This window comes from Acomys minous (genome assembly GCF_964271855.1).
Source record: "Acomys minous genome assembly, chromosome: 8".
NCBI classification, from domain to species: domain Eukaryota; kingdom Metazoa; phylum Chordata; class Mammalia; order Rodentia; family Muridae; genus Acomys; species Acomys minous.
In genome coordinates, this window is record NC_140489.1 from 69547144 (window position 1) to 69572358 (window position 25215).

The following is a 25215-nucleotide window of genomic DNA, read 5'->3' on the forward strand; positions in this document are numbered from 1 at the left end:
TAAAAATAAAAATAAAGAGGTGCTTCACAGAACTATACTTCTACTGTATGAAATCCCACTCTGGGTATATATATGAAGAAAATGAAATCAGAATCTTTAAGAGATATCTGTCATACCATGTTCACCGCACTATTCACAACCATCAAGATATGCATACCAATATGTATATTTTAAATTTGGTAGGATGTTAAACCTTAAGGCAGAAAAAAAAATCTTGTTATCTGCTACATCTGAATGAGTTTGTAGAACAACATACTTATTGAAACAAGCTAGATACATTCATTTACTACAGCTGAAAGAATACTAGTGTTTTAAATGTACAGTATGGTAACCATAGTTAATTATACTAGGAAATTGTAATTTCTTATCTTGTGTGTGGTAATTGTTACAGAGTACACTTAAATTTAAAGAACACACTGTACACCTTATATATACAGTTTTTGTCAGTTTTAACTTGACAAAATGAAAAAGATATCTTACTAAATTAGCAAAAAAAACATTTCAGAAAGTAAAAAAGTCCAGTTTATCATGTGTTTGTGGTTTACCTTTTAAAAGACAAAAGTCCTTAACAGAGAGCTGAAGAGCCTAAGTTACTGACTTAACTAAAAACATGCTGAAAGAGACAAAAGGGCTTAAACATGGAGCTGCTAAATGCTACTTTAGGAAATTAATAACCCATTTTTAAAAGCAATAAGATAAAGAGATCTAAGTAAAACTAAGGTTCAAAACTCAAAATTCAACAAGCACTTGCCCAAGGCTCAATATGTGCTATGGACTAGAGTCAGTGGAAAACTGGATACAGCAAGATAACCAATTTTGAATTTTAAGGTATGAGGATGCATCTCAGGGTCTCACACATGCTAGGCAACGACTCTAACACTGAGCTATACCTCCACCATTGCCTTATATTTTACTGGCACAGAGAGATGTGCAATAGATAAATATGTAATATATACCCATAAGAAGAAATGGGCTTTGAGAGGGGGAGGGGAAGAGAAGTGGCTGGGTAAGTGGCTGGAGTAAGATGGTGAGGAACGTGTAGTAGACAGCCTGAAGGAAGCACAGGCCACACATTTATTGGGGTAGAGTGCCTTATAGAGAGACCAATAGGAGAGACCATGAGGCCCCTGCGTTCTTACAAAGTAAAGGAGAGCAGTAAGGTTGTAGCTAGATACACTTGGGGGAAGTAGAGGCACATTCAGCAGTTCAGTTTTGTAAGGTGTGAAAATTTTAGAGGAAGAAGGCTTTTGGATCTTATTCCACAGACAGAAAGCCTAGAAGACTTTAAGAAGAGGAAAGACAACTGCTATTTTAAATAGACTTTAAATGGGTCATGCTGGTGTTTTTAAGAAGACTACTTACTAGAAGAACACCAAGAAACAAGAATGTATTTTAAAGCCAGGTGACTTCTGCATCTGTCAGAATCCAATTCTCTTTTTGTCTTCCAACTGTCGCCTGGTTATTCTATGAATATTTAAGCTTATCTGACCCTGGCTGCTTTTCCTTTTCTTAACTGGCAAGTATCCACCTGTGCGTCTGAGCCAGGTCAGCTGTACATACTTCTCTAACTCTAAGCTAGCAGACATGGCACCAACTTCCAGTAGAAGGGTAGTTTCTTTAGCATCACTGACGCTCCCATGTGCTTCCTAAGCCCACAATACAGCCCAAACCACTCTTTCACAGTTGACATCACACTTTACCAAAATCAGAGTACTATAAGTTGAAGTGCCTGAAGGTTATAACAGTGAAACTAACCCTCTGTGTCTGTAGCACTGCTGATAACATTAGAGAGCTTGGTCTTCAGGCTTGTATATGTTGCAGTATTCCTCACATCACTTTCGTACCGTCCTGTGCCCAGGGATACTATGCACTCTAATGGGACATCTGGCCAGATACATTTACACTCATGCATGGCCAGGGCTGAAGGGTTATTCAGAAGTAAACCTCCATCCTGTAAAACACAAGCCGTAAGAGCAGTCAGTTCAGTATTTACTACAGGAAAAAGCTATCAATGTACTGAGCGATTTATAACAAGAAGATCCCTTCAAATGAATTTATCCATGTGCTACAACTGAGAAACACACCATCTAAGAAGAATTTTAGCTTCCTATTTTGGACAACTTTTTGTATGTTGCTCAAAAAATACTAAGATGAACTGAAAAACCTAAAACATTTTCATGCCTATTTATTTATTTCGTATGTATCCACATGGAGCTCAGATGGGTTCTCTATGTGGGTCTTGGAGACTGAGCCAAGGTTACTGGACTTGGTAGTAAATACCTCTAACCACTGAGTCATCTTGCTGGTCCCTGAACCAAACAATTTTCTAAAGATACGAGGATAGTTAATAATTAATAAGAACAAAAACAATTTCTCACAAGTTCATTATAAACAAAGTAATTGAAATTTAAACAAAACAACTTTAAGGTATCATATCCACAGTACAGCTATAACCTAAAGAAAGCGGGAGAAACTCTGAACATCTAAGTCAGTAGTTCTAAATCTGTGGGTCATGACCCCTTAGGGGGTCAAGTGACCCTTTCATAGGGATCACCTAAGACCACTGGAAAATGGGTATTTATATTGTGATTTATAACAGTAGCAAAATTATAAACTAGCAAACAACAATTTTATGGGGGGGGGGTTACCACAACATAAGGAACTGTATTAAACAGTTTAAGTCACAGCATTAGCAAGATTGAGAACCACTGTTCTAACTACTTATCACGATCAACATAATTTTCAGGCATTCAAAAAGTAATGTAAAATATGCTGATAGAATACTATAAAAATAAAAAGGTACTTAAAATTATAGCCAAACAGAATGAATCACACAATATTTAAATGTATTTGATTACTATATTGCATATTGAGCTTAAAATCTAGGGACATACATCTGACTGACGATATTTTAATTAATACTTAGGTTTTTTCCTATATAACTTCTACATATATTCTACACATATCCCTTTGTAGATGTACCATATTTCAATAATCTGTACTTTCTTCCTGTGAGTCACTTATCTTTTGAGTTTCTGAGACTTACTCTACAAAGTAAAACTTTCTAATTTTGATAAAGTCTGGTGTACCAGTGTTTTTGTAAATGGGCAGTAACTTTTTAAAAATAACTGTTAGAAGTCTATTTAACTATAGACCACAGCACTTTTTTCTTTCTTCTAAACATTTTACACTTGAAATTACAATCCAGCTGGGCATGGTGGCACACACCTTTAATCCCAGCACTCTGGAGGCAGAGGCAGGCAGACTGCTGTGAGTTCAAGGGCAGCCTGGTCTACAAAGCAAGTCTGGGACAGTCAAGGTTATACAGAGAAACTTTGTCTCTGGGGAAAAAAACCCAAAACAAATAAACAAAACAAAAAAACTACTGAATAATCCACTGAATAATCTTGGTATAACCTGTGAATCTTACATCAAAATTACAACCCACTATATATTCTTGGAATAAGCAATGAGGTTTATTGTCAAGGTTTTGGTGTGTGTCTTGGGGTAGGGGAGAACGAGGACAACAACAGCAATGTATTTCAAAGCAATTTGTTGAGATTATCCTTGCGGTTGTGGGAGTGCATTAGTAGGTAAAGTGCCTGCTAGTCAAGGAAGAGGACCTGAGTTCAGATACCAAGCACCTAGTAAAAGCCAGGTGTGGTGGCAATCATTATATCTGTAACCTCAGCACTGAAGAGTAGAGACAGGCAGATCCCTGGAGCCTACTGACCAGCCAGTTTCCTCAACTGGTAAGCTTTGAGTTCAGGGAGAGAGTTTGTCTCAACAAATAGGTGGAGAACAAAGACACTTGATGCCAATCTCTGGTATTCATACAGATTACTCACATGTACTATCCACACATGCAAAGCCTGCTCCACAAAAGGACTATCCTGTGAACTGCTTTGTGTCTTTAGTAGAGATAAAGGCCATATGCATGTAAGTCTATTTCTAGACTCTGTTCTATTTTACACACACACACACACACACACACACACACACACACACACACACACACACACACACCCCTAACTTCCTCAAATAATATTCTCAACATGTACTCACATTAGAAGGCCAACTACACAAAAAGTTAGTGATCACTAATATAAAGTTTCATAATAATTTTGAGAGTACAGGGAAACACAAGGCCATCAGATTCTGAGAAAAGGAGTGTAGTTATATCTTTTCATTGCTTATACCTTTTAGTATGGGCTGTTAGTTGTGATTTTATAGTCTAATTTCTATCTCTGAATTGCTGATCTCCAACTTTACTACATGCCTTTGGAAGACCGCGCCATACGTTTCTATGACTTTCACAGAAGGATATTCTTTTTTTTTAATTTAATATTTTATTAATTTATTCTTTTTTTTTTTAGTTTTTTTTTACTTTATTAATTTATTCTTGTTACATCTCAATGGTTATCCCATCCCTTGTATCCTCCCATTCTTCCCTCCCTCCCATTTTCCCCTTATTCCCCTCCCCTATAACTGCTCCTGAGGGGGATTACCTCCCCCTGTATATGTTCATAGGGTATCAAGTCTCTTCTTGGTAACCTGCTGTCCTTCCTCTGAGTGCCATCAGGTCTCCCCCTCCAGGGGAAATGGTCAAAGGTGAGGCACCAGAGTATGTGATAAAGTAATATCCCACTCTCCACTCTACTGTGGAGAGTGTTCTGTCCATTGGCTAGATCTGGGTAGGGGTTTAAGGTTTACCACCTGTATTGTCCTTGGCTGGTGCCTTAGTTTGAGCGGGACCCCTGGGCCCAAATCTGCCTATCATAATGTTCTACTTGTAGGCTTCTAGGACCCTCTGGATCCTTCTACTTTGCCATTCTCCCATGCTTCTCTCATCTAGAGTCCCACTAGAATGTCCTCCCCTCTGTCTCAGTTTCCTGGTAAGTGAAGGCTTTCGTGGGACATGCCCCTTGGGCTAGTGTGCAGATATAAGTGTGTATATACCATTTGAGTCTTTCTGCTTCTGGGTTAACTCACTCATTATGATCATTTCTAGCTCAATCTATTTATCCACAAATTTCGGGAATTCCTTGTTTTTAATTCATATTACGTCTCAGTTGTTAGCCCATCCCTTGTATCCTCCCATTCCTCCCTCCCTCTCACTTTCCCCCTATTCCCCAACCCTATGTCTGTGACTGAAGGGGAACTCTTCCCCCTGTATATGCTCATAGGGTATCAAGTCTCTTCTTGGTAGCCTGCTATCCTTCCTCTGGGTGCCACCAGGCCTCCTCATTAAGGGGACATGGTCAAAAATGGGCACCAGAGTTCGTAAGAAAGTCTGTCCCCACTCTCCACTCAATGGTGGAGAATGTCCTGCCCATTGGCTTGGACATTCTGAGTAAGGGCTTGAAGTTTACTGCACGTCTTGTCCTTGGCTGTTGTCACAGTTTGAGCAAGACCCTTGGGCCCAGAGGATATTCTTTTAAAAGATATCTCTAGTTGGGCACTGCAGTGCATATGCTAGCCCAGCATTCTGGAGGCTGAGGAAGAAAGACTGCTGTGATTTTAAACACTACCTCAGCTACACAGGTAATACGGTGCCAACCAGGGCTGTACAGCAAGACCCTCTATTAAGACAACAAATAACAGCAATAGGAGGTATTTCTTAAGACTAAGTGTGAACATTTCACACCATGGCTCTTTCCATGGTGCTGAGTGCTGACAGCCACTGAAACTAAAACCACAGAAAACTAGTCTATGAAAAGCACACATCTGGGATGAGAGAAAACACTTTGCCCTGTTTGCCGCTTGACTGACTGCAGCTGTCCTAAAAGCAGTGACATGTCTGCCCTTTGGCTGAATCTAGGAAGAGGGCAACTTGTATTGAGAACTGGACTAGGAAAGCATAGCTGGTATTTACTCAGGGGTGATGCTTTATTTGTTTATGGAGTCAACACTCTGAAGTTTCAATGTGTTTCTTAGCTGTTTAGTTAAATGGTTATCGTTCCTAAACTCAAAGTAACATGGCAGAGAATACACAAAGCAAAACCCTAAAGTCAAAGTACACATTAAAGATGTAAGAGCACTTACCTAGCATGGCTGAGGCCTTGTGGTTAAACACACAGCAGAAAGTGTGTGTGTGTGTGTGTGTGTGTGTGTGTGTGTGTGTTGAGACTGATTCTCTATTACCAAGTATATTACATCAGTTCATTCATGAAAAGCCTAAATAACCATCTGTGTACTTGGTGGCAGATCAAAACTTACAGTGATGACAGCTCTGAGAATGAACTGAGCCTTTAGCTGGTATAATGGATCACTATATGAAATAACTTTTTCGGCTGCTAGGCTCATTTTCCTCAAAGACTATGTGCTCTGCATGTCGCTGTCCCCTCAATACACCATCCTTGATATAAAGGCACTGAGTTCTCTGTTCTTTCTTGCCAATGATAACAGTCTTCTTCTCTTCCACTACATACTTTTAAAGGTGTTTCCATATGTTTCCATATGCTCTAAGAAAAATATTCATGGTTTAAATTCACGGTGCAACCTCACCTTCTGAAAAGGCTGTTTTCTTTCTGATACCACGATGATGCAGAGCATATGCTATCCCTGACCTCGTGATCTTCCCACTTTACCTTCTGAGCAGGCATGGGTACTTTTTTCTTGGTTTCTTTTTAGTGCCATAGTTTCACTGTTTTAAATTATGTGTATATGTGCGCTTGGGTGTCAAGGGAAGTCAAAGGTATCAGACACCCCTGGAGCTGGAGCTACAAAAATGGGTGTGAACCTCCTGTTGGGAGTGCTGGCAACCACACTCAAGTCCTCTGGAAGAGCAGTGGTAACTCTAAAATGTTACTGAGCCATCTCTCAGTGGTTAAAACCTTTTCTATGGTTTTGGGTTATTTTTGAGGTTTTGTTGTTGTTGTTGTTGTTTTCAGTTTTTTTCATAATAAATTAAATATAGGCAAAATTTAAAGGATATAACTCATTTTAAGGGCATAAGTCAATGGCATTAGTTACCTTTACATTGTCCTGAAACTTTTACTTGTAATGTTTCCAAAACCATCTTTATCCAAACTGTGTAATCCTTCCCCATATTCCTCTATTTAATTGACTACTCTTTCTCTAAACAACAACTCAAATGAAAGCGTCTTTGTAAAGAATTAACCGCATCTGTATTATCTGGCAATCTTTATCACTTCAGTCCATGGTCTAGTCTGAGTTATTTGGCTGAATTCAGCTTTGCCTTTTAGCAGGATCCATGAAGAAAGAGATTCATTCTGTGTATTCTGTTACTCTAGAGAACCCTGGCTAATAATAATGATGTACCAGATTGTTTTTACCAAAGATGGGATGTTAAGAATTTAATCTTGAGCTGGTTATGGAGGTGCACGCCTTTAATCCTAGAATTCGGGAGGCAGAGGCAAGCAGATTACTATGAGTTCCAGGCCAGCCTGGTCTACAAAGCAAGTCCAGGATAGCCAAGATAACAGAGAAACCTTGTCTCAAAAAAACAAAACAACAACAAAAAAAAAAACCCAAAAAAACAAAACAAAAAAAATTATTTTGGAAGAGGAGATGAAAAAAAGAGAATAATTTTGTACGAAAATTACTACTTCAAGATAAATACTATGCTACTTTCTGACAAAGGGCAGAAAGAATCCCTGCTTTGATTTTGTCTTAGGGGTTCTACTGCTGTGATAAAACACCATAACTAAAAGTAACTTGGAAAATAAAAAATAAAAGTCACTTGGGCAGGAAAGGTTTATTTCACTTAACCGTCCCAACTTAATGACTAATGAATCATCAACCAAGAAAACGCCCTATACACGTTCCTATAGGCCAGTCCTAAGGGAGTATTTTCTTGATTAAGATTTCTTCTTCCTAAATGGCATATGCTGACATGAAACTAAAGCAGTTTTCCGAAGTAAATAATTTGTAAGTGTTGTAATTCTTTTTAGAGTCGAAGGCAAATGGAATTTTATCCATCTATTCAACCCTCCTAAGTACAGCAGTATTTCCAGTAATTGTCCAAATAGACTACTAACCCACAGGGATGGGTTCTCTCTCATCCCTCTAACCAGTCCCCTTTCTCCACTCTCCCTCCCCACTTCCTCTCTTCTCTCACTTTCCTCGATTCCTCACTTCCCTCCTCTATCCAGGGTCTTACTACACAGCTTTGTTGTCCTGGAACTTGCTATATACAGCAGGCTAGTACTGAACTAACAGAGATCCGCCAGGCTCTGCCTTCTGAACCCTGAGAATAATGGCAGGCAGCACATTCCGTGCCATAAGTTACACTCGACCTGCCTCCAAAAGAACATGAAAGACCAAAAATGAGGTATCTGTAGCCTTGACAGTTAAAATGTATTTTTAAAATGAGATTAGAAATACAATATAAATTTAAAGAATTTAGTACAAGAAGGCTATACAAGTACTGTATTTTAATGTTATCTTTGGCAGTTTCCTAAGGGGTAAGAAACAGAGACTAACTTTGCTTTACTTCCAAGTTTTCTTTTATTTAAGCAATCAAGATCATTCATATTTTAGAATAAATGTTATTATCTTTTAAGGGGGAAACTATCCTATTTCTTGAGATTTTCAAGAAACTATAAAATAAAGTGTGTATTTAAGTAGGGTCTTAAATTACAGATCCCACTTGAATATTCTTTTTCAGATAAATGTGTCATTGTTTCTGGAGTCCACTGGTTACAAATTCTATTTCTTAGTCCATGTAGTTTGTTTGTTTGTTCATTTAGAAACAGGGTTTCTCTGTGCAGCCTTGGCTGTCCTGGGCTCACTCTGTAGACCAGGCTGGCCTCGACCTCACAGAGATTTGACTGTTTCTGCCTCCTCGAGTGATGAAAATTACAGGCTTGTGCCACTGCACCTGGCTAGTCCGTGTAGTTATATACTTTACAGAAATTATTTTATCAGTAGCTTAAAATAAAGTGATAGATTATAGTTGTCAGCATAAAAATGGTCAAGCATGAAAAGAAATATTATTAGTCTATGTAAAGTAGAAAAGAAACCAACAAAGCACTTTAGTTAAATGTTAGATCTGCTTCCCCTGAGATAAAAATAAAAGCTAAGGTGGGATCAGAGCTAACCTGGAACAACCAGTTAGTTCAATGCTCTAGATAATTGGTAAGATGGGGTGAGGAAGGAAGAAAGAAAATGTCTGTGAGTATATGACTTTTTATTGCAGATCTGTAGCATGATAACTATATAAAAATATAAACCTAACATTTAAAAATATTAAGTGATTCTTCACCTGGGACACAGTAATAATAATATAAAAAAGGAAGAAGTTACTGACAACAGAAAAGTACATATTAAGATACAGAGGGAGCTAAAAAAAAAAAAAAACCCTTGAGATATAACATGTTCTGCCCGAGGGAGGGAAGGAAAAGAAAAAAGAAAAAAAAAAAAACAAAGGAGAAGTGCTTTACATAATTCAACAACATCTGACAAAATAAGAAATAGTTTGAAAGGATTCCAAAGATAAAAGAACTGTGCTTTAATCTAACAACAAAGATTACTTGTAAAAACTAAAATTAATTGACCAACATTTTAGAATGGTATTTTATCAAAATGTAAAACAAAATTGAAAAAAATAGTTTAAGTTATTTTGTAGCTCTGACACATATAAACTAAAATTCTCTATGAGGAAGTTTTCAAGTTTCTATAGCTGACAGATTATACAGATCTATGGCAGGGTTTGAATGTTATCCGAAGGTTCTTGCCAGTAATAGAACACTTTTTCCCTCATAACTGATTATCATAAAGAGTACACACATATACTTTGATGATTAGAGAAGAAAGACTTCATGATTCCTTCAGTTAAGACTGATTTTAGGTAAAAAGTCACATGAAAATTTAGCTTTATTTTTACTATCTAGTGTTAAGTTAAGAATTCAGATTTCTATACAGTGTGAATAACTTGACAGAGAAACAAGTTAAGTAAATGAAGCAAAACACCGAAAAAGAATTACCAAGAATATTCAACTTTCTAGTTAATTCACCCATAGATTTGAAACAGCATGGCTAGAAACTACATCCTGCAACTTTGTGGCTTTGTCTCTGGTCTCTCTCAAGAGTTCTTATTTACAAATGGAAACAGCTGTCTCTAGGTGGGGACATGTAACAGGCAAGTCAGTACATGTGAAGCACTGTCTAGCACACAGCTGGCTTGGTGAGTACTTACTACTATGTGACACCATCCTTGCCTACACAGTTCTCCCTCCAAAACTGTCACACAGCCTAAACCTCCAGGAAATTTATCAGTGCCCATCATGTCGGCATAAGGGTCATGCACACTATCTCATTTTCCATCAATGGTTACTGCATTTATCAACCACACAAGATAAAATAGAAATAAAAAAGTTTTCCTAAACCATACTCTCATCAGAAGGCTTATTAATTAGAAGTAAAGTTTCTTTCTTTCTTTCTTTTTTTTTTTTTTTTTTTTTTGGTTTTTCGAGACGGGGTTTTTTCATGTAACAGCCTTGACTGTTCTGGGCTCTCTTGTAGACCAGGCTGGCCTTGAACTCTGAAAGATCAGCCTGCCTTTGCCTCCCAAGTGCTGGGATTAAAGCCACGTGCCACCACACCCAGCATAAAGTTTCTTGAATTACAGAACTTTTGACCTATGTGAATACATGAAGAAATTCCCTTTGCTGATCTTTGTGAAGTTCAGTGACAGTTAATAAATGCCGACTTTAAAACATATCTTTATTTTTTAAAACTGCATCATTTCCTTCCTTTTTCTCCTTCCCTTTCCTCCCTCAAAACCCTCCCACAAAACCCTCCTTGCTGCCTCAAACACTTAAGAGTTTTAAAAACAGCCGTATAGGTCAACTTACTTGATGAAGATCATTCCCCAGAGCATATTCTGCAAAGTAGCCTGGAGCAGCTGATGAGGCTCTAATGGCCTGCCACATTTTATACTGACAGCCTCCTAAGTAGTGAGAGTTGATGCCAGGAAAATGACCATAGTTTCTGAACACAAAAGCTTTTGGTGTTAGTCCTCTGTTTACTATGGTACTTACAGCAGCAACCTGGAAAGTTAAAAAGTAAACAATATGACTATTAACCACAATACCTAGAATCTTTAGAAACAATACTATTTATTGCCATTTATTATTATTATTATTATTTTCTTTTTTAAGGGAAAGGACCCTCATCCTGTAGCCCTGATTGGCTTAAAATTCACTATATAATCTATGCTGACCTTGAACTTGTGTAATTCTCTTGCCTAAACCTCCTGAGTGCTGCAATTACAGGTGTGAACTGCCATTGCCAGCTGAATACTATTTAGTTATATATATCTACAAGACCAGCAAGATAAATATGTAACACAAAATACTAAAAGGAAACTACAAGTTTGTTATGAAAGAAACAAAGGTTAAAAAAAAATATAAGTCACAAGACAATTGAGATATAGTAGATGAGAACAATAATAAAAGATGCATATGAATACATGATTTATTTAAAAATACTCAGAAAGGCACACATTTCTAAAGTAGTAACTTATGCAATAGTGTCAACAATTAATAAATAATTAAAAATCAACAAATGCAGTATTTCAATATTGTTTACAACAAATTTTCTGTGCTTTGAAAATCTGATTTTACAAAACTACTTTTAGATTCTATCTTACACTTGTCAGACTGGTTAAGATCAATAACACAAGTGCCAACTCATGATTAAAAGGATGTGGAATAAGGGGAGCACTCCTCCATTGCTGGTGAGAGTGCAAACTGGCACAGCCACTATGGAAATCAATATGGCAGTTCTTCAAAAAATTGGGACCCTATCTACCTCAAGACCCTGCAACACTTCTCTTAGGCATATATCCAAAGGATGCTTCATCCTACCACAAGGACACTTGTTAAACCATGTTCACTGCTGCTCTATTCAAAACAGTCAGAAACTGGAAACAACCTAATGTCAATCATCGGAACAATGAATAAGCAAAATGTGGTACATTTACACAATGGAGTATTACTCAGCTGTTAAAAAACAATGGCATCATGAAATTTGCAGGCAAATAGATGGAGCTCAAAGAAAACATGCTAAGTAAGGTAACCCAGACCCAGAAACATTAATGTATTAACTTGTATGTGAATGTTAGTCATTAATAAATGATAACCAACCTATAATCTGTAGTCCTAAAGAGGTTAAGTTTAAGGGAAGGGACCAAGGGGAACAGATGGGTCTCTCTAGGAGGAGGAAACAGAATAGCCTTTACAGGTACACTGAGGGCAGGCAGGAGCTGGAATACGAAAATCAAATGGGGAGGGGGAGGTGAGGTAAGGTTGAGGGAGAAAATGCAGGAGAAACAGATGAAACTGAGGGACACTTGAGGGATGACATGGAAACCTAGTACAACAGAAAATTTCTAAAACATATGAAGGCAATCCTAATGAAGTATCCTAATAGGGGAGTCCCAACTGTCCATCTCTTGTCACCAAACAAGGCTTCCAGTATCAGAACTATGTTGCATTCAATTGAGATGTTGGCCAAGAGAGTCCCATGGAAATGCCAAACAACCCAGGCTGTTTCTTAGACAATGGGTTGCTCTCCACAAACTGACACTGGAGCCCCATTGCAGAGGACAACACCAGCACAACTCATTGAGCTGGTGCCTACATGGTGCTTTCACCACTACTTGTGTCTTTGGTGCAGAAAGGTATGCTACAGGCTCCCAAAAGAAACACCTTCCCTGCAAAATATGCTACAGCAATGGTGGCACAGAACTTGTGGGTGCAGTAAATGAATATCTGCTTTGATGTAAGGCCTATTAAACAAGACAGAACCCATACCCAATACCAGTTGGGTGACCAGGAACCAGAGACTAGATAGCCCAAAGACCCAGGGTAGAACCAAACTATTTCCATCTAAAAGAAAAATGACTCCTACACCCATAAATAAGTACCTTATTCAGCTATCAGAGAAGCTGCTTCTTGGAGCAGACATAAATATGCAGAGACCCATATGTGGAGAGAGTCCTTGAAACACACAGCTCTAAATGGGATGTCTCCACCAAATCCCTCCCCTTAGTGCTTAGGGAACCTCTCAGAAGAGGAGTCATTTTGGACTATGGTCCGAGAATGAAGCTGTGTGAGATTTCTGAGACCTTGTGAGAACACTCCACATAAACAAGACAAGAAGAGTCTTGTAACCACTGTTCCTCTGTAATATGGATTGCCTTTGGAATGTGCCCCCTCCCAGGTGTCATGGATGTGATAGTTTACTTCAGTTTATTCATTACAACTAGATATTACTTGTTTGTATGTCTATGGATGTTTATGCATGCAAGCCACTTGCAGCTTGTCCCTGTGATTATATATAGAGTGGGGCCATGAGAACTTTATTCAGGTGACGGACCATTCTTAACCCTCAGGGTATAAACTGTCTTAATGCTCTGAATAAAGCTGGCTATTGCATGGGATTTTAGTCTGCATCATTTATTGGCTCCATTCTCCCAGATTCTACAACCAACTAGAGTAGTAAACAGAGGTGGAAAAAGTATAAGAGCCAGAGAAAATAAAGAACACTAGAATACAAGACCCTTTGAATTAACTGAGTAAGGCTCATATAAACTTACAGAGAACAAGCAGCAAGCACAGGGTCTACATAGGTCTGCACCAGGTCCTCTGCATATACATGATAGCTTTCAGTTTAGTATTCTTATGGGACTCCTTTTAAGTGCACAAACAAGTGGGTTTCAGTTTCCTGTGCCTGCTCTTGGGGCACTCTTCCTTCTGTTGGGATGCTTTGTCCAGCCTCAATGTGATAGACTTTGCTTTATCTTATTATATTTTATTATTTCATGTCTGGCTGTTATCTCTTAGAAGTCTGTTTTTTTTTTCTAATGAGAGACAGAAAGGGAGTGGATCCTTAAGGGAAGGGAGGTGAGGAGTAACTGGGAATAGAGGGAGGAAAAATTGTAACCAGGACATATTGTATGAGAAAAGAATCCATTTTCAATAAAAGAAAAATGGAGAAAAAGTGAAAATATTATGATTTTAGTAAAGCCACAGCATAGCCCTGTACAAATTCCCAAAGCTTTCAAATCACAGGTCTAAGGTTTTCTGTCTTGTGCCAAGCCCTGCCAAGGCCCTGTTTGCTCGTTATCTACTAAAGAAAGGTCCAGCACTCTGGGAAGCAGAGGCAGGCGAATCTCTTTGAGTTCAAGGCCAGCCTGGTCTACAAACTGGTCCAGGACAGCCAGGGCTACACAAAGAAACCCTGCCTCAACCCTTCCCCAATAATAAAAAAATAAAATAAACAAAGGTCCTATCCTAAGATTTTGTAGGTAATTTATGACTCTTGGCATCTATGGGTTCCATCTGTCCATCTACTAAAATCCAGAGGGTCTTTCTATAACTGGGATTTAAAAAAAAAAAAAGAGGATTACGAATCCTATAGAGCTGCCTGCTCCCTTTAGTACAACAAAGAACCTTTGCACATGGCTCAAGTTTCCCCATGCTCACATCTATTCCTTTACCCAAGGTTGACAACTTCTACAATTTGGAAGCAAATATTCAAACAAACACAGGGACCTAGTGATCCAGAAGAACAAATGAGAGGGGTAGGTAGGGCATATCCCAGGGTCCTCTCACAAGGAATGAAGTCATCTCTTTGTCATGGCTTTCAAGGCCAGTGTGTGATCTAATCTGCCTACTGTTCCAGTCTCATCCCACATGCTGCCCTCAGATCCTTGGGCCCTAGTCTTCAGGAAAGCTTGCAGTTCCTGGAATTCTCTTTGAGCCTTACACAGACCATTCTCTTTGTCCTTTTGCCAGGAATGCTCCTACTTACTAGCCTTTACAATGAGTTCTCACAAAGTAGCCTTCGTTACATCCCTTGCAATGTATGCTTTCAGTGAACTATTAATGTGTTCCACAGCATCCATTGCAGGGAACTACTTCATTTCTGAGATTATTTATTTAATGTGATTACTGAGATATGTGAAATAATTCACAGCCCTGTAATTCCATGTGTCTAGCTTACTTTAGTATTCTAATGTAATAACTTATACAATATTATCATTAATAAAAACCACTAAAAGATTAAAAAATACAGTATATTTACAAATTAGTCATTGTTTTTATATACTATGAAAGTATTATGATCTAAGTAAAGCCACAGCATTATTCTGACAAATTCAGCTATGCCTCAAAGGCACATAGCATTCAAAAAAATGAAAGCATGACAGTGATGAAGATAAAGAACAGAAGAAGGGGTGGTTGTCTTCATTTTTCAACCTTGTAATTTGCCATTCAAGAATAAATACAAGCCATGTGGGATTCTGAGGGACACTGATTATAATCTTCAGTCAAACAATTGGTATTAAAACCAACCTAAAGCAATTTCAGATTGTGTGGCTTCAAACTAATGAATAAAGAACTACATAGAAACATACCTAAATGACTCAAGCTTTAAAAATTGGAATTCTATTTGTACATTAATATAATCCTGTTGATTTTATATATTATCTAAAACTTCTATTTTAAAAAATCTAAGGTAGAAGATAATTTTCCTCAAAGCACCAGATTTTTAAAAAATAATCAGATAAAAATTCTGTATTTTCAGTTTCAATTCATTTTTAAACCTTTAATTACAATTTTACTACATAAACAATCTAATGATTATATCTTGTATTTTTATAGAATGACCTAATAGATAAAGTCTATTAAATAAATAATACCTACTAAAAAACTTCTTAAGGGTGCTTCTCCTTATTGACTATTCAGCATACATATCTCCCAACTCTGTGATGCTCTACCTAAGAGACCTTCAGACTTACCTTGGGGCATGCTGGATCTCGTGCTGTTTCAATCATTAGTGTAGATCCCATTCTATCCCTTTATTAAACAGGAATACATGAGTTACATCAAAACTATTTTATGTCTTAACAATCACAAGAGTATCCATTTGTCTATAGCTTTGTGATTAGGATGTGGCAGTGAAATCAACCCTTTCTTCCCTAAATGCTTTTGTTCATCATGCTTGATCACAGTAACAAAAAGCAAATTAGGACAAATTTCCTCTAAAAAATTTACATTAAAGAGAAAATAGGAATAAATGAAGGGTGTCCTTAAAAAATATATATTCTGGACCCATTATATGGCTCACCAGATAAGCGTGTTTGTTATCAAGCCTCATGATCTGAGTTCACTGCAGGATCGCACAAGGTAGAGAGGACAGTGTGGCACAAATACCCATAGACAGATATATACATGCACAATAAATAAATGTAAGAAAACAACTGAACACAAATGAGCAAAAGACCATACCCATAATATTCACAATGATAATGTAATAAAAATACAAAGGTTCATGGTCACTTTAAACTCTCAAATATTCAGATATTATAAATTTTAAGTTATTTGGTATTTTAAATACTTTGTAAAATAAAAATAAAAAAATTGATGCTGGCATATGAGTAAACCAGGATCCTATCTTTAAGAACAATTCAGCGATTACATGCATATATCTCAAGAACTATTGTCTGAGAATTTCGTATATGCATTAATATGTTTGGATCAGATCTACTCTGACTCCTTACCCTCCAATTCCTCCCCTCTCCCCACCACCACTCTCCACCCCAAATTCATGTGCTCTTTTTTTCTCAAGACTTATAAAACATGTATAACATTTCTGACATAGAGTTTTATGCCTAGGATTTTCCTTTGAAGATATCAGGAGACATAAGATGGTATATGAGATGTCCATGACCATCTGTAAAGTACAAAAAAAAAAAAAAGACATCTTATGTGTCCTTTTCTAGTAGGAAATATTTTAAACTAAAAATAACATTCATAAAATGAGATAATGAACAACCATTAAAGATACTTTCAAAAACTAGGAGTGGTGGCACACATGCCTGTAATCCCAGCACTTAGGAGGCAAAGACAAGAGGACTGCTGTTGAGTTTGAGGCCAGCCTGGCCTACAAAGTCCAGGACAGTCAAGGCTACAGAGAGAAATCCTGACTCAAAAAACTCAAATAAATAAATAAATAAATAATGCTTTCAAAGCATATGAATAATAGCTTGATCACCTGTGACAGATACTAAAGGGAAGTGCAGGATATGTGCATTATCATCCCAACTGTTGGGGAGGAGGAAAACACATGCACACAAGCAAACACTTATTTGGCTATAAGTCCTAAAAGGGAATATTAAATGCTACTTTCTTGGTGGGATTATAGGTTATTTTCAGTGTTTTTTAAAAAATGTTTTATGATTAAAAAAAATAGCATTTGAACAAATGAGTGTTTCCTATAAATTAACAAGAATGATACATTCTGAAATGTTGGCATAAGTTTACAATTTTCTACCATAGCTGATCCTAAACACAAAAGGCAGAAAAATAAAAATGTTATAGATGTTCATAAATATCCTAAGTAGGAATGGAGAGTAGGGAACGACTCTCACACAAACTCTGGTGCCCCATATTTGACCACGTCCCCTGGATGGGGAGGCCTGGTGGCACTCAGAGGAAGGATAGCAGGCTACCAAGAAGAGACTTGATACCCTATGAGCATATACAGGGGGAGGAGGTCCCCCTCATTCACAGTCATAGGGGAGGGGAGTAAGGGGAAAATGGTAGGGAGGGAGGAATGGGAGGATACAAGGGATGGGATAAATTGAGATGTAATATGAATAAATTAATTAAATAAAAAATGATTTGCAAAACAAACAAACAAATAAATATCTTAGGTAGAAAAGGTTAAGAAAATACGATACCACCACACTCTAGAATACAGTGTAGTCTTTCAAAGGTGCTATTAGTTTTAATAACATTGAAAATAAGGGTAAGGATACAATTTACAAGTATAAAGTAACTTCAGCTATACAAAATAGATGGGAAAAACAGAATAAGCTAAGGAGATAGATGTCTCAGTGTGGCAAACGTGAGGACTTGAGTTTGGATTCTCAGAATTCACACAGAAAGTTGGGCATCTGCTTGTAATGCCAGCAATGGCGAGATGAGAGAGGTAGAGACAAGGGGCTCCCTAGAGCTTCATGGCCAACCAGGCTGGCCTACTTGACCACGCTCCTACTTAGTGAGAGGATCAAGCAAAGGATGAAGGTGTCTGAGGAATGATACTGGAGACCAGCCTCTGACTTCCTCCTGCACTTGCACACGCAGGAATCCACATATGCACACCCTACACACAAACATGCATCCACCACCCACACACACACACACACATACAAATCTAATCAAGAAAAAAATTAAATATATTACAAGTCTGGAAAGAAATTGTATCTGGAAAGAAATTTTAATATTACTTGCTCTTTCAGAATAATGACTTGAGAAAGACTATAAGACATCAAAGAAAAACAACAGTTTACAAATAAAAATCTATGTAAACTATAGCCTCGTCTTTTTTTAAGAAGTAGTTACCAAGGGCTAAAGAGAAAACTCCACCTATAAAATGCCTGCTCACAAGACCTGAATTCAGGTTCTGAGAACCCATGTAAAAGCTGGGCATGGTGGTCTATACCTGTAATTCTAGCACTGGGGAGGTGGAGACAGCGGCTTGCTGACCTGTCAGTCTAGCCAAATTGGTGACCTCCAGGTTTAGGGAAAGGCCCTGTCTCCAAAAATAAGTAAAGCTAGGAAGATTGTTTGGTGGGTAAAGGCTCTTCCTTCACAAGCCTGGTAGCCTGGTTTTAATCTCCAGATTCCAATAAAAAGGTGGACCAAGAGAACTGACTACAGAAAGATGTCCTCTGACCTTCACATATGTGACATAGTAATGTATGCCTACATGTCAGACATACAATGATAGATAAACAAAATAGGTGATACAGGAGGACACTGAACATCCATCTCTGGCTTCCACTTACATGTACACACACATGTGCATACACGTGCATGGACCCCCACACATATAACACATATAGAGATGAACATATGAACATATATCCTCTTTTACCCCCCAAATTTCTATATGCAAATCTTACATACAAAAACTCAGGAACTTGTGACTAAAATATGACTCACCGAAAGAGAAATAGTGGTTATTTCAAATTAGTGGGAATATCATTCTCTGTATTCCTTGTAGTTCTCAAATCTTAATATTCATAAGCAACTATATAAACAAATATTTTAGAAAAGAACTGAAACTCACTTAAGGATCTTTTCCCACGTGTGACTGTCATAAAATGCATGGCTCCAACTCATTTTGACGGTCCCGACAATAACATTCTGTGAGAATACGTCTGAGCCCAACTTTCGATAGAGTTCCTCACATTCATCCAGTGGCATGTGAAACAATCCCAGCATAAATGCCAATATGGCCCCTGGAAAGAACACTCTTAGTCTTTATCATTAGAGATGTGACTGCTCACATGGGTACACATGGCTCCAAGCAACCAACCTGCTAAAATTCTAGCTCTAATACTTTCTAACTGGACTTGGGACCAATCTCTTCTCAGAGTCCTAAATTTTCCATCTGCAAAATGGGTATAAATAATAACTACAGCTTGTAAGTTCATTACCATTGAATAATACATCTAAAAATTTTTTCCAGGTCCTAAAAGGTGACACTTACAGCAGTCAGTGACTTTAAGATGGCAATGACAGTAATTTTAGGATACATCAAAATGCTCTTTTATACTAAATTAGATTATATATAAGATACCATGGAAAGGAAAAGCATGTTTTACTAAAAGTGTATTTGACAACTCATCAACTCATTAAGCAATCTCTCTTCAGTTTGGTCCTGGAATCAATGTGAGGAAAGAAATTAGGTATCCTAGGAAGTCTTTTTACATAGCAGATTTCACATACCATTGTAAGTGGTGGGACACACTGCCACCTAGTGGTTCTACTTTGCCTAATTCCAAACTAAAGAGGAAAATGGAGTTTTGGGGTATGAGAAGTCAGCAAGACAGGCAAAACCTGCTTAACCACTTAACCTGTAAAGAAATAAACAACAATGTAGTTTAAATGTTTTTTTTTAGTTTTTAAAGTTTTTAATTTATGTGTATAAGTGTTCTTTTTTTTTCTTTTTTTTTTAATTTTTTTTCTCCTTTATTAATTTATTCTTGTTACATCTCAATGGTTATCTCATCCCTTGTATCCTCTCATTCTTCCCTCCCTCCCATTTTCCCCTTATTCCCCTCCCCTATGACTGTTCCTGAGGGGGATTACCTCCCCCTGTATATGCTCATAGGGTATCAAGTCTCTTCTTGGTAACCTGCTGTCCTTCCTCTGAGTGCCACCAGGTCTCCCCCTCCAGGGGACATGGTCAAATGTGAGGCACCAGAGTATGTGAGAAAGTCATATCCCACTCTCCACTCTACTGTGGAGAGTGTTCTGTCCATTGGCTAGATCTGGGTAGGGGTTTAAGGTTTACCGCCTGTATTGTCCTTGGCTGGTGCCTTAGTTTGAGCGGGACCCCTGTGCCCAAATCTGCCTATCATAATGTTCTACTTGTAGGCTTCTAGGACCCTCTGGATCCTTCTACTTTGCCATTCTCCCATGATTCTCTCATCTAGACAGAGAATTCTCAACAGAGGAATATCAAATGGCTGAGAAACACTTAAAGAAATGCTCAACCTCCTTAATCATCAGGGAAATGCAAATCAAAACAACTCTGAGATTCCATCTTACACCCATCAGAATGGCTAAGATCAAAAATTCAAGCAACACCACATGCTGGCGAGGATGTGGGGAGAGAGGAACACTCCTTCATTGCTGGTGGGAATGCAAACTAGTACAACCACTTTGGAAATCTATCTGGTGCTATCTCAGAAAAATGGGAATAGGGCTTCCTCAAGACCCAGCTATTCCACTCCTTGGAATATACCCAGAAGATGCTTCAGCACACAACAAGAAAATTTGCTCAACCGTGTATAAGTGTTCTTAATGCCATTTATGTTTGCACACCACATGTGTACCTAGTACCCATGAAGTTCAGAAAAGGGCACTGGATTTCCTGGACTGGAGTTAGAAATGGCTGTAAATTGAACCCTGGTCTTGCAGAAATTCAGACAGTGCTCTCTTAATTCCCAAGCCATCTCTCCTGCCCAGAAAGGTAACTGGTAGCAAGATTAGATAACTGATAATTTAATGCAATGTTATGGCTCAAACTATATAAAAATATTTATAATTTGGAGGATATTCCTAATAAACATAACAAAAATTTGTTTAAAAATTAAATCATTTTTTTTAGAGAGAGGAGGGGTCTCTCTTGTATCCCTGGCTGTCCTGGAGTTTGCGATGTATACCAGGCTGTCTTCAAACTCTCAGAGGTCCTCCTGTCTCTGCCTCCCAAGTGCTAGGAAAGTACTTTAAAAAAAAAAAAAAACTGGTATTTTTAAAATGAATTAGTTTTGTTAAGCTAGTAAAGATACTATCCTTAAACTAAGTATGCATTTATTAACTTCATTAAAATCACAGGTAACGAGCTGGAGAGATGGCTCAGAGGTCCTGAATTCAATTCCCAGCAACCACATGGTGACTCACAACCATCTGTCATGTGATGTAATGCCTTCTTCTGGCCTGCAGGCCTACATCCAGGCACAGCACTGTATACATAATAAATAAATAAATAAATAAATAAATAAATAATCAATCAATCAATCACAGGTAAAACCAACTCAGGAATAAGCAAAATGGAAAAATGAAGGTAAATTATAAAGCACCTACAAGTTAGAAAGTGCAGTGGAAAGAAATGCTACAGACTCAGAAGCCTACATGTTACACAATATCATGACTGGTCACTGATTCGCGGGGCTCTACTGTAGTAGTCATCCAACAAAAAGCCAAAGCAAGAAGTGAGCTTGTAGCTACCTTTAGATGTTTCAACTGCCAGGACCATTCCAAAGTTAACAGAAATGGGTAATGTTTCAAAACAAACCTATATACAATACTAGTCTTGGGAAGTATCTCTTTGAGAAATTTTCAGAGTCAAGTCACCTTTGGATATATACTTTATCTTCTTATTTTAAAAGTCACAATACATTCTTAAATATTAAAAGAAATCTATGGAGCCTAGGCTGGCCTACTCTTCCTGCCTCAGCCTCTAGAGTACTGAGAGTACAGATGAGTGGCACCACGCCTGGCTGGGCATCTTTCTTTACAGTAATGTCACAGCTCTCTGCCTTTCCAGATGCAGATCCCACTTTCCTATTCTGTGAGTCTGAACTGAACTTGGGACAACTTTTTACTTTTTATTTTTTTCCAAGACAAGGTTTCTCTATAGTCTTAGCCATCCTGGCCCTCACTCTATTGTACACCAGGCTGGCCTGGAACTCACAAAAATCCGCCTGCCTCTGCTTCTTGAGTGCTGAGATTAAAGGCATGGGCCACCACTGCCCAGCTAAGAAATCTACAAGAAAAAAACATTTTTAATATCCTGAGAGACCTCTGCAAAGAAATGTTCTCTCCTTCCTTCTTGCCATCATTCTCCACGTTTGCTAACATCCAGAATTCTGTGGTTCCTGATCCAGTACGTTTCTATTCAGAACCATCCTTGCAGCATTTCCCATCATTTAGTCTTTGCAACTGGATGACAACTGGCTTGCTCTCTGGGAATATGCCATACTTAACACTCATCATATAGAGGAATCTCTGGCCATGTTCTTAGTATCTTTAGGGATATCATAATTCAGAAGAATAAAGCATAGATATAAACCTTGTGAAAAGCACAATAAAGGGAGAAACTAAGTAGAACATTAAGATAAACTAACAATTATTTTAAGCTGACAAATTATTCTATATAAACATAAAACCTCAGGATACAAGTGATGGGATAACAATTTAGTTATAATCTGAATAAATTAGTAAAAATAAATTTAAAAAAATAATAAAATAAACATAAGACCTCAATTTCATATATATACCAACTATCAATATTTAAAAGTAGCTTTTTAAAAGTAAAAAGTTCTAGTTTCAAACCACCATAAAATAATATATAAAACAACTTATTCAATGATATTCCTTTTTCCACCTTTATTTTCTACTAGCTCAAATGCCATCTGACTACCTACCACTTCTAACATCATCTCCTTACAGTAACTCTGCCAAAAACCAGTAATTAGTAATTATTCGTCAGTGCAACTTGTTGAAAACAAAATAAAATTAAGTCATTCTTAAATGCTTAAACTTAAAGTTACATATTTAAACACTAAGCAGTTTAAAAAATTTACTACACAAAGGATTATTCATCATTAAAGTTGTGAAATGACTGCCCATTATTTCGGAGAAGGCCCATGATCTCAAATCCGTGCTTCATGCTCTCGCCTGTGATCCACTGGTGCAACACTCCCATGTTCGTGACGGTAATTACCTGTGCTTACACCGCAGATGTAATCAAAGAGCTGATGAATCGGCTTCTGAGTAAGTTCAACCAACTTCCGCAGAGTCTGAAGAGCTACCACACCTCTGTGAAAAAGAAAACAAATTGATAATTTCTGTCCAATGCAAATTCAAGTTACAGAATAAAACAATTCTATAAAACTGCTTTTTCAGATTATATGCTAACATGAAAACTTAATTTAAACTAGCATCAATAAAAATCACCTGACCAAATTTTAGGAGCACTTCAAAATACAAATATAAATACAAAGCCTGTGCAATGGCAGCAGCATACTTAAACATCTGTCGTATTGTTTGGTTTTGGTTTTTGGTTTTGGTTATGGTTTTTTTGAGACAGGGTTTCTCTGTATAGCCTTAGCTGTCCTGGACTCACTTCGTAGAACAGGCTGTCCTCGAACTCAGACATCCACCTGCTTCTGCCTCCTCGACTGCTGGGATTACAGGTGTGTGCCACTGCACTCAGCTATATCATAATATTTTAAAGTAATATGAAGATAAGCCAGTTTAGATATATTTTTAAAACCTCAATTCTGAAAAACATCTAAAAACCATCCTCAGTAGTTCTGGGATACTATAAACTATTTTCTTCTTTTATTAATATAGTTGATCACCTATAATTCTATATATTTGTATTTATGTTTCACTGGTCAGATTTTCACAGTACCTTTTATTTATTAATTTTTTTAAACAATAAACTTAGAACCATCTTCTACATTAAGAGTCTATTTGGCCAGGTGTGGTGGCGCATGCCTTTAATCCTAGCACTCGGGAGACAGAGGCAGGTGGATCGCTCTGAGTTCAAGGCCAGCCTGGTCTACAAAGCGAATCCAGGATAGCCAAAGCTACACAGAGAAACCTTGTCTCAAAGAACAAAACAAAAACCAAAAAAAAAAAAAAAAAAAAGTCTATTAGTTAATACTACTGAGAGTTTTCATTTTTGAATCTTTACTAAAGGTATTTAATAGCTTCAGGAGAGAATCAGAATATAAAAGCAGTCTAGGGGGCTTCCGCTTACTTAGGCTGTATAACATATGTTGACAATTCTAAGAAAAATAACAAGTACAATTCCCACTACATGATGCAGGGTAGGTCAGTACTATAAGACAATTGAAGAGTTTTAACCTGTACCTTGATGGGGACCAACAGAGGTCATTAGCGAATATCTAAAGCGTATAGTTGAAGACCAAACGTGTTGACTTTTGACTTTTGGTTTATTTATCTCTTTTCTTTTCTTTCCTCCCTACCTCTTCTCTTTCTCTTTCTTCTCCCTTCCTTCTTCCCTCCCTCCCTCCATTCCTCCCTCCCTCCCTTCCTCTTTCTTGGCACAGTCTCACTATATAGTCTTAAGTGACCTTAAACTCAGAGATTCCCCCTGCCTTTGCCTCTCAAGTGTTGGGATTACAGGTGTTGCACCACCACTTTCAGCCTTTTTTTTTTAAAGCTGGGATAAGTAATGTTGATTTCAGGAGCTGTCAGATAATGGCTTATATAAGAGCTGCTATATTATAATTCTGGGTAAGACATGAAGAATTAAAGATGTTGCTGTATAAAATAGATCTAACAATGTGACATCCTTTTTTTTTTTTGCAAAGTAATTAAGCATGAGTATATATGTGGGGGGGAAGTATTGTGTGTGTGTGTGTGTGTGTGTGTGTGTGTGTGTGTCTGTGTGTGTCTGTGTGTGTGTATCCATAAGAAAAACACTTGAAGAAAATAAAATATTAAAAATATTTATGGATTGTCTTTTCTCTTTCCTTCCCAAATTTTTCTAAGTACATATATAGAAGGGGAAAAGAGTGACTTTATCTAAATAAACCAATAAATAAGCAGTACTTATAAATGAATTCAGATTCAATAACATATAGAGACTTGTTAGGTTGCTAGTGTATTACTAACACTACAACTGGGG

General features: G+C 37.6%; 1 protein-coding gene across 2 annotated transcripts in view; it reads right to left on the minus strand.

The window, feature by feature from the left end:
* Positions 1 to 25215, minus strand: part of PNPLA8 (patatin like domain 8, phospholipase A2) — a 50860-nt gene that overhangs the window by 2091 nt on the left and 23554 nt on the right. For both annotated transcript variants that reach the window (XM_084793766.1, XM_084793765.1), the window contains exons 5-9: positions 23278 to 23372; positions 19111 to 19282; positions 15773 to 15830; positions 10821 to 11015; positions 1756 to 1951 (exon numbers count right to left, since the gene is read on the minus strand). In XM_084793766.1, coding sequence (XP_084649892.1) covers positions 1756 to 1951; positions 10821 to 11015; positions 15773 to 15830; positions 19111 to 19282; positions 23278 to 23372 — 716 coding nt within the window. The remainder of the gene's footprint in view (positions 1 to 1755; positions 1952 to 10820; positions 11016 to 15772; positions 15831 to 19110; positions 19283 to 23277; positions 23373 to 25215) is intronic.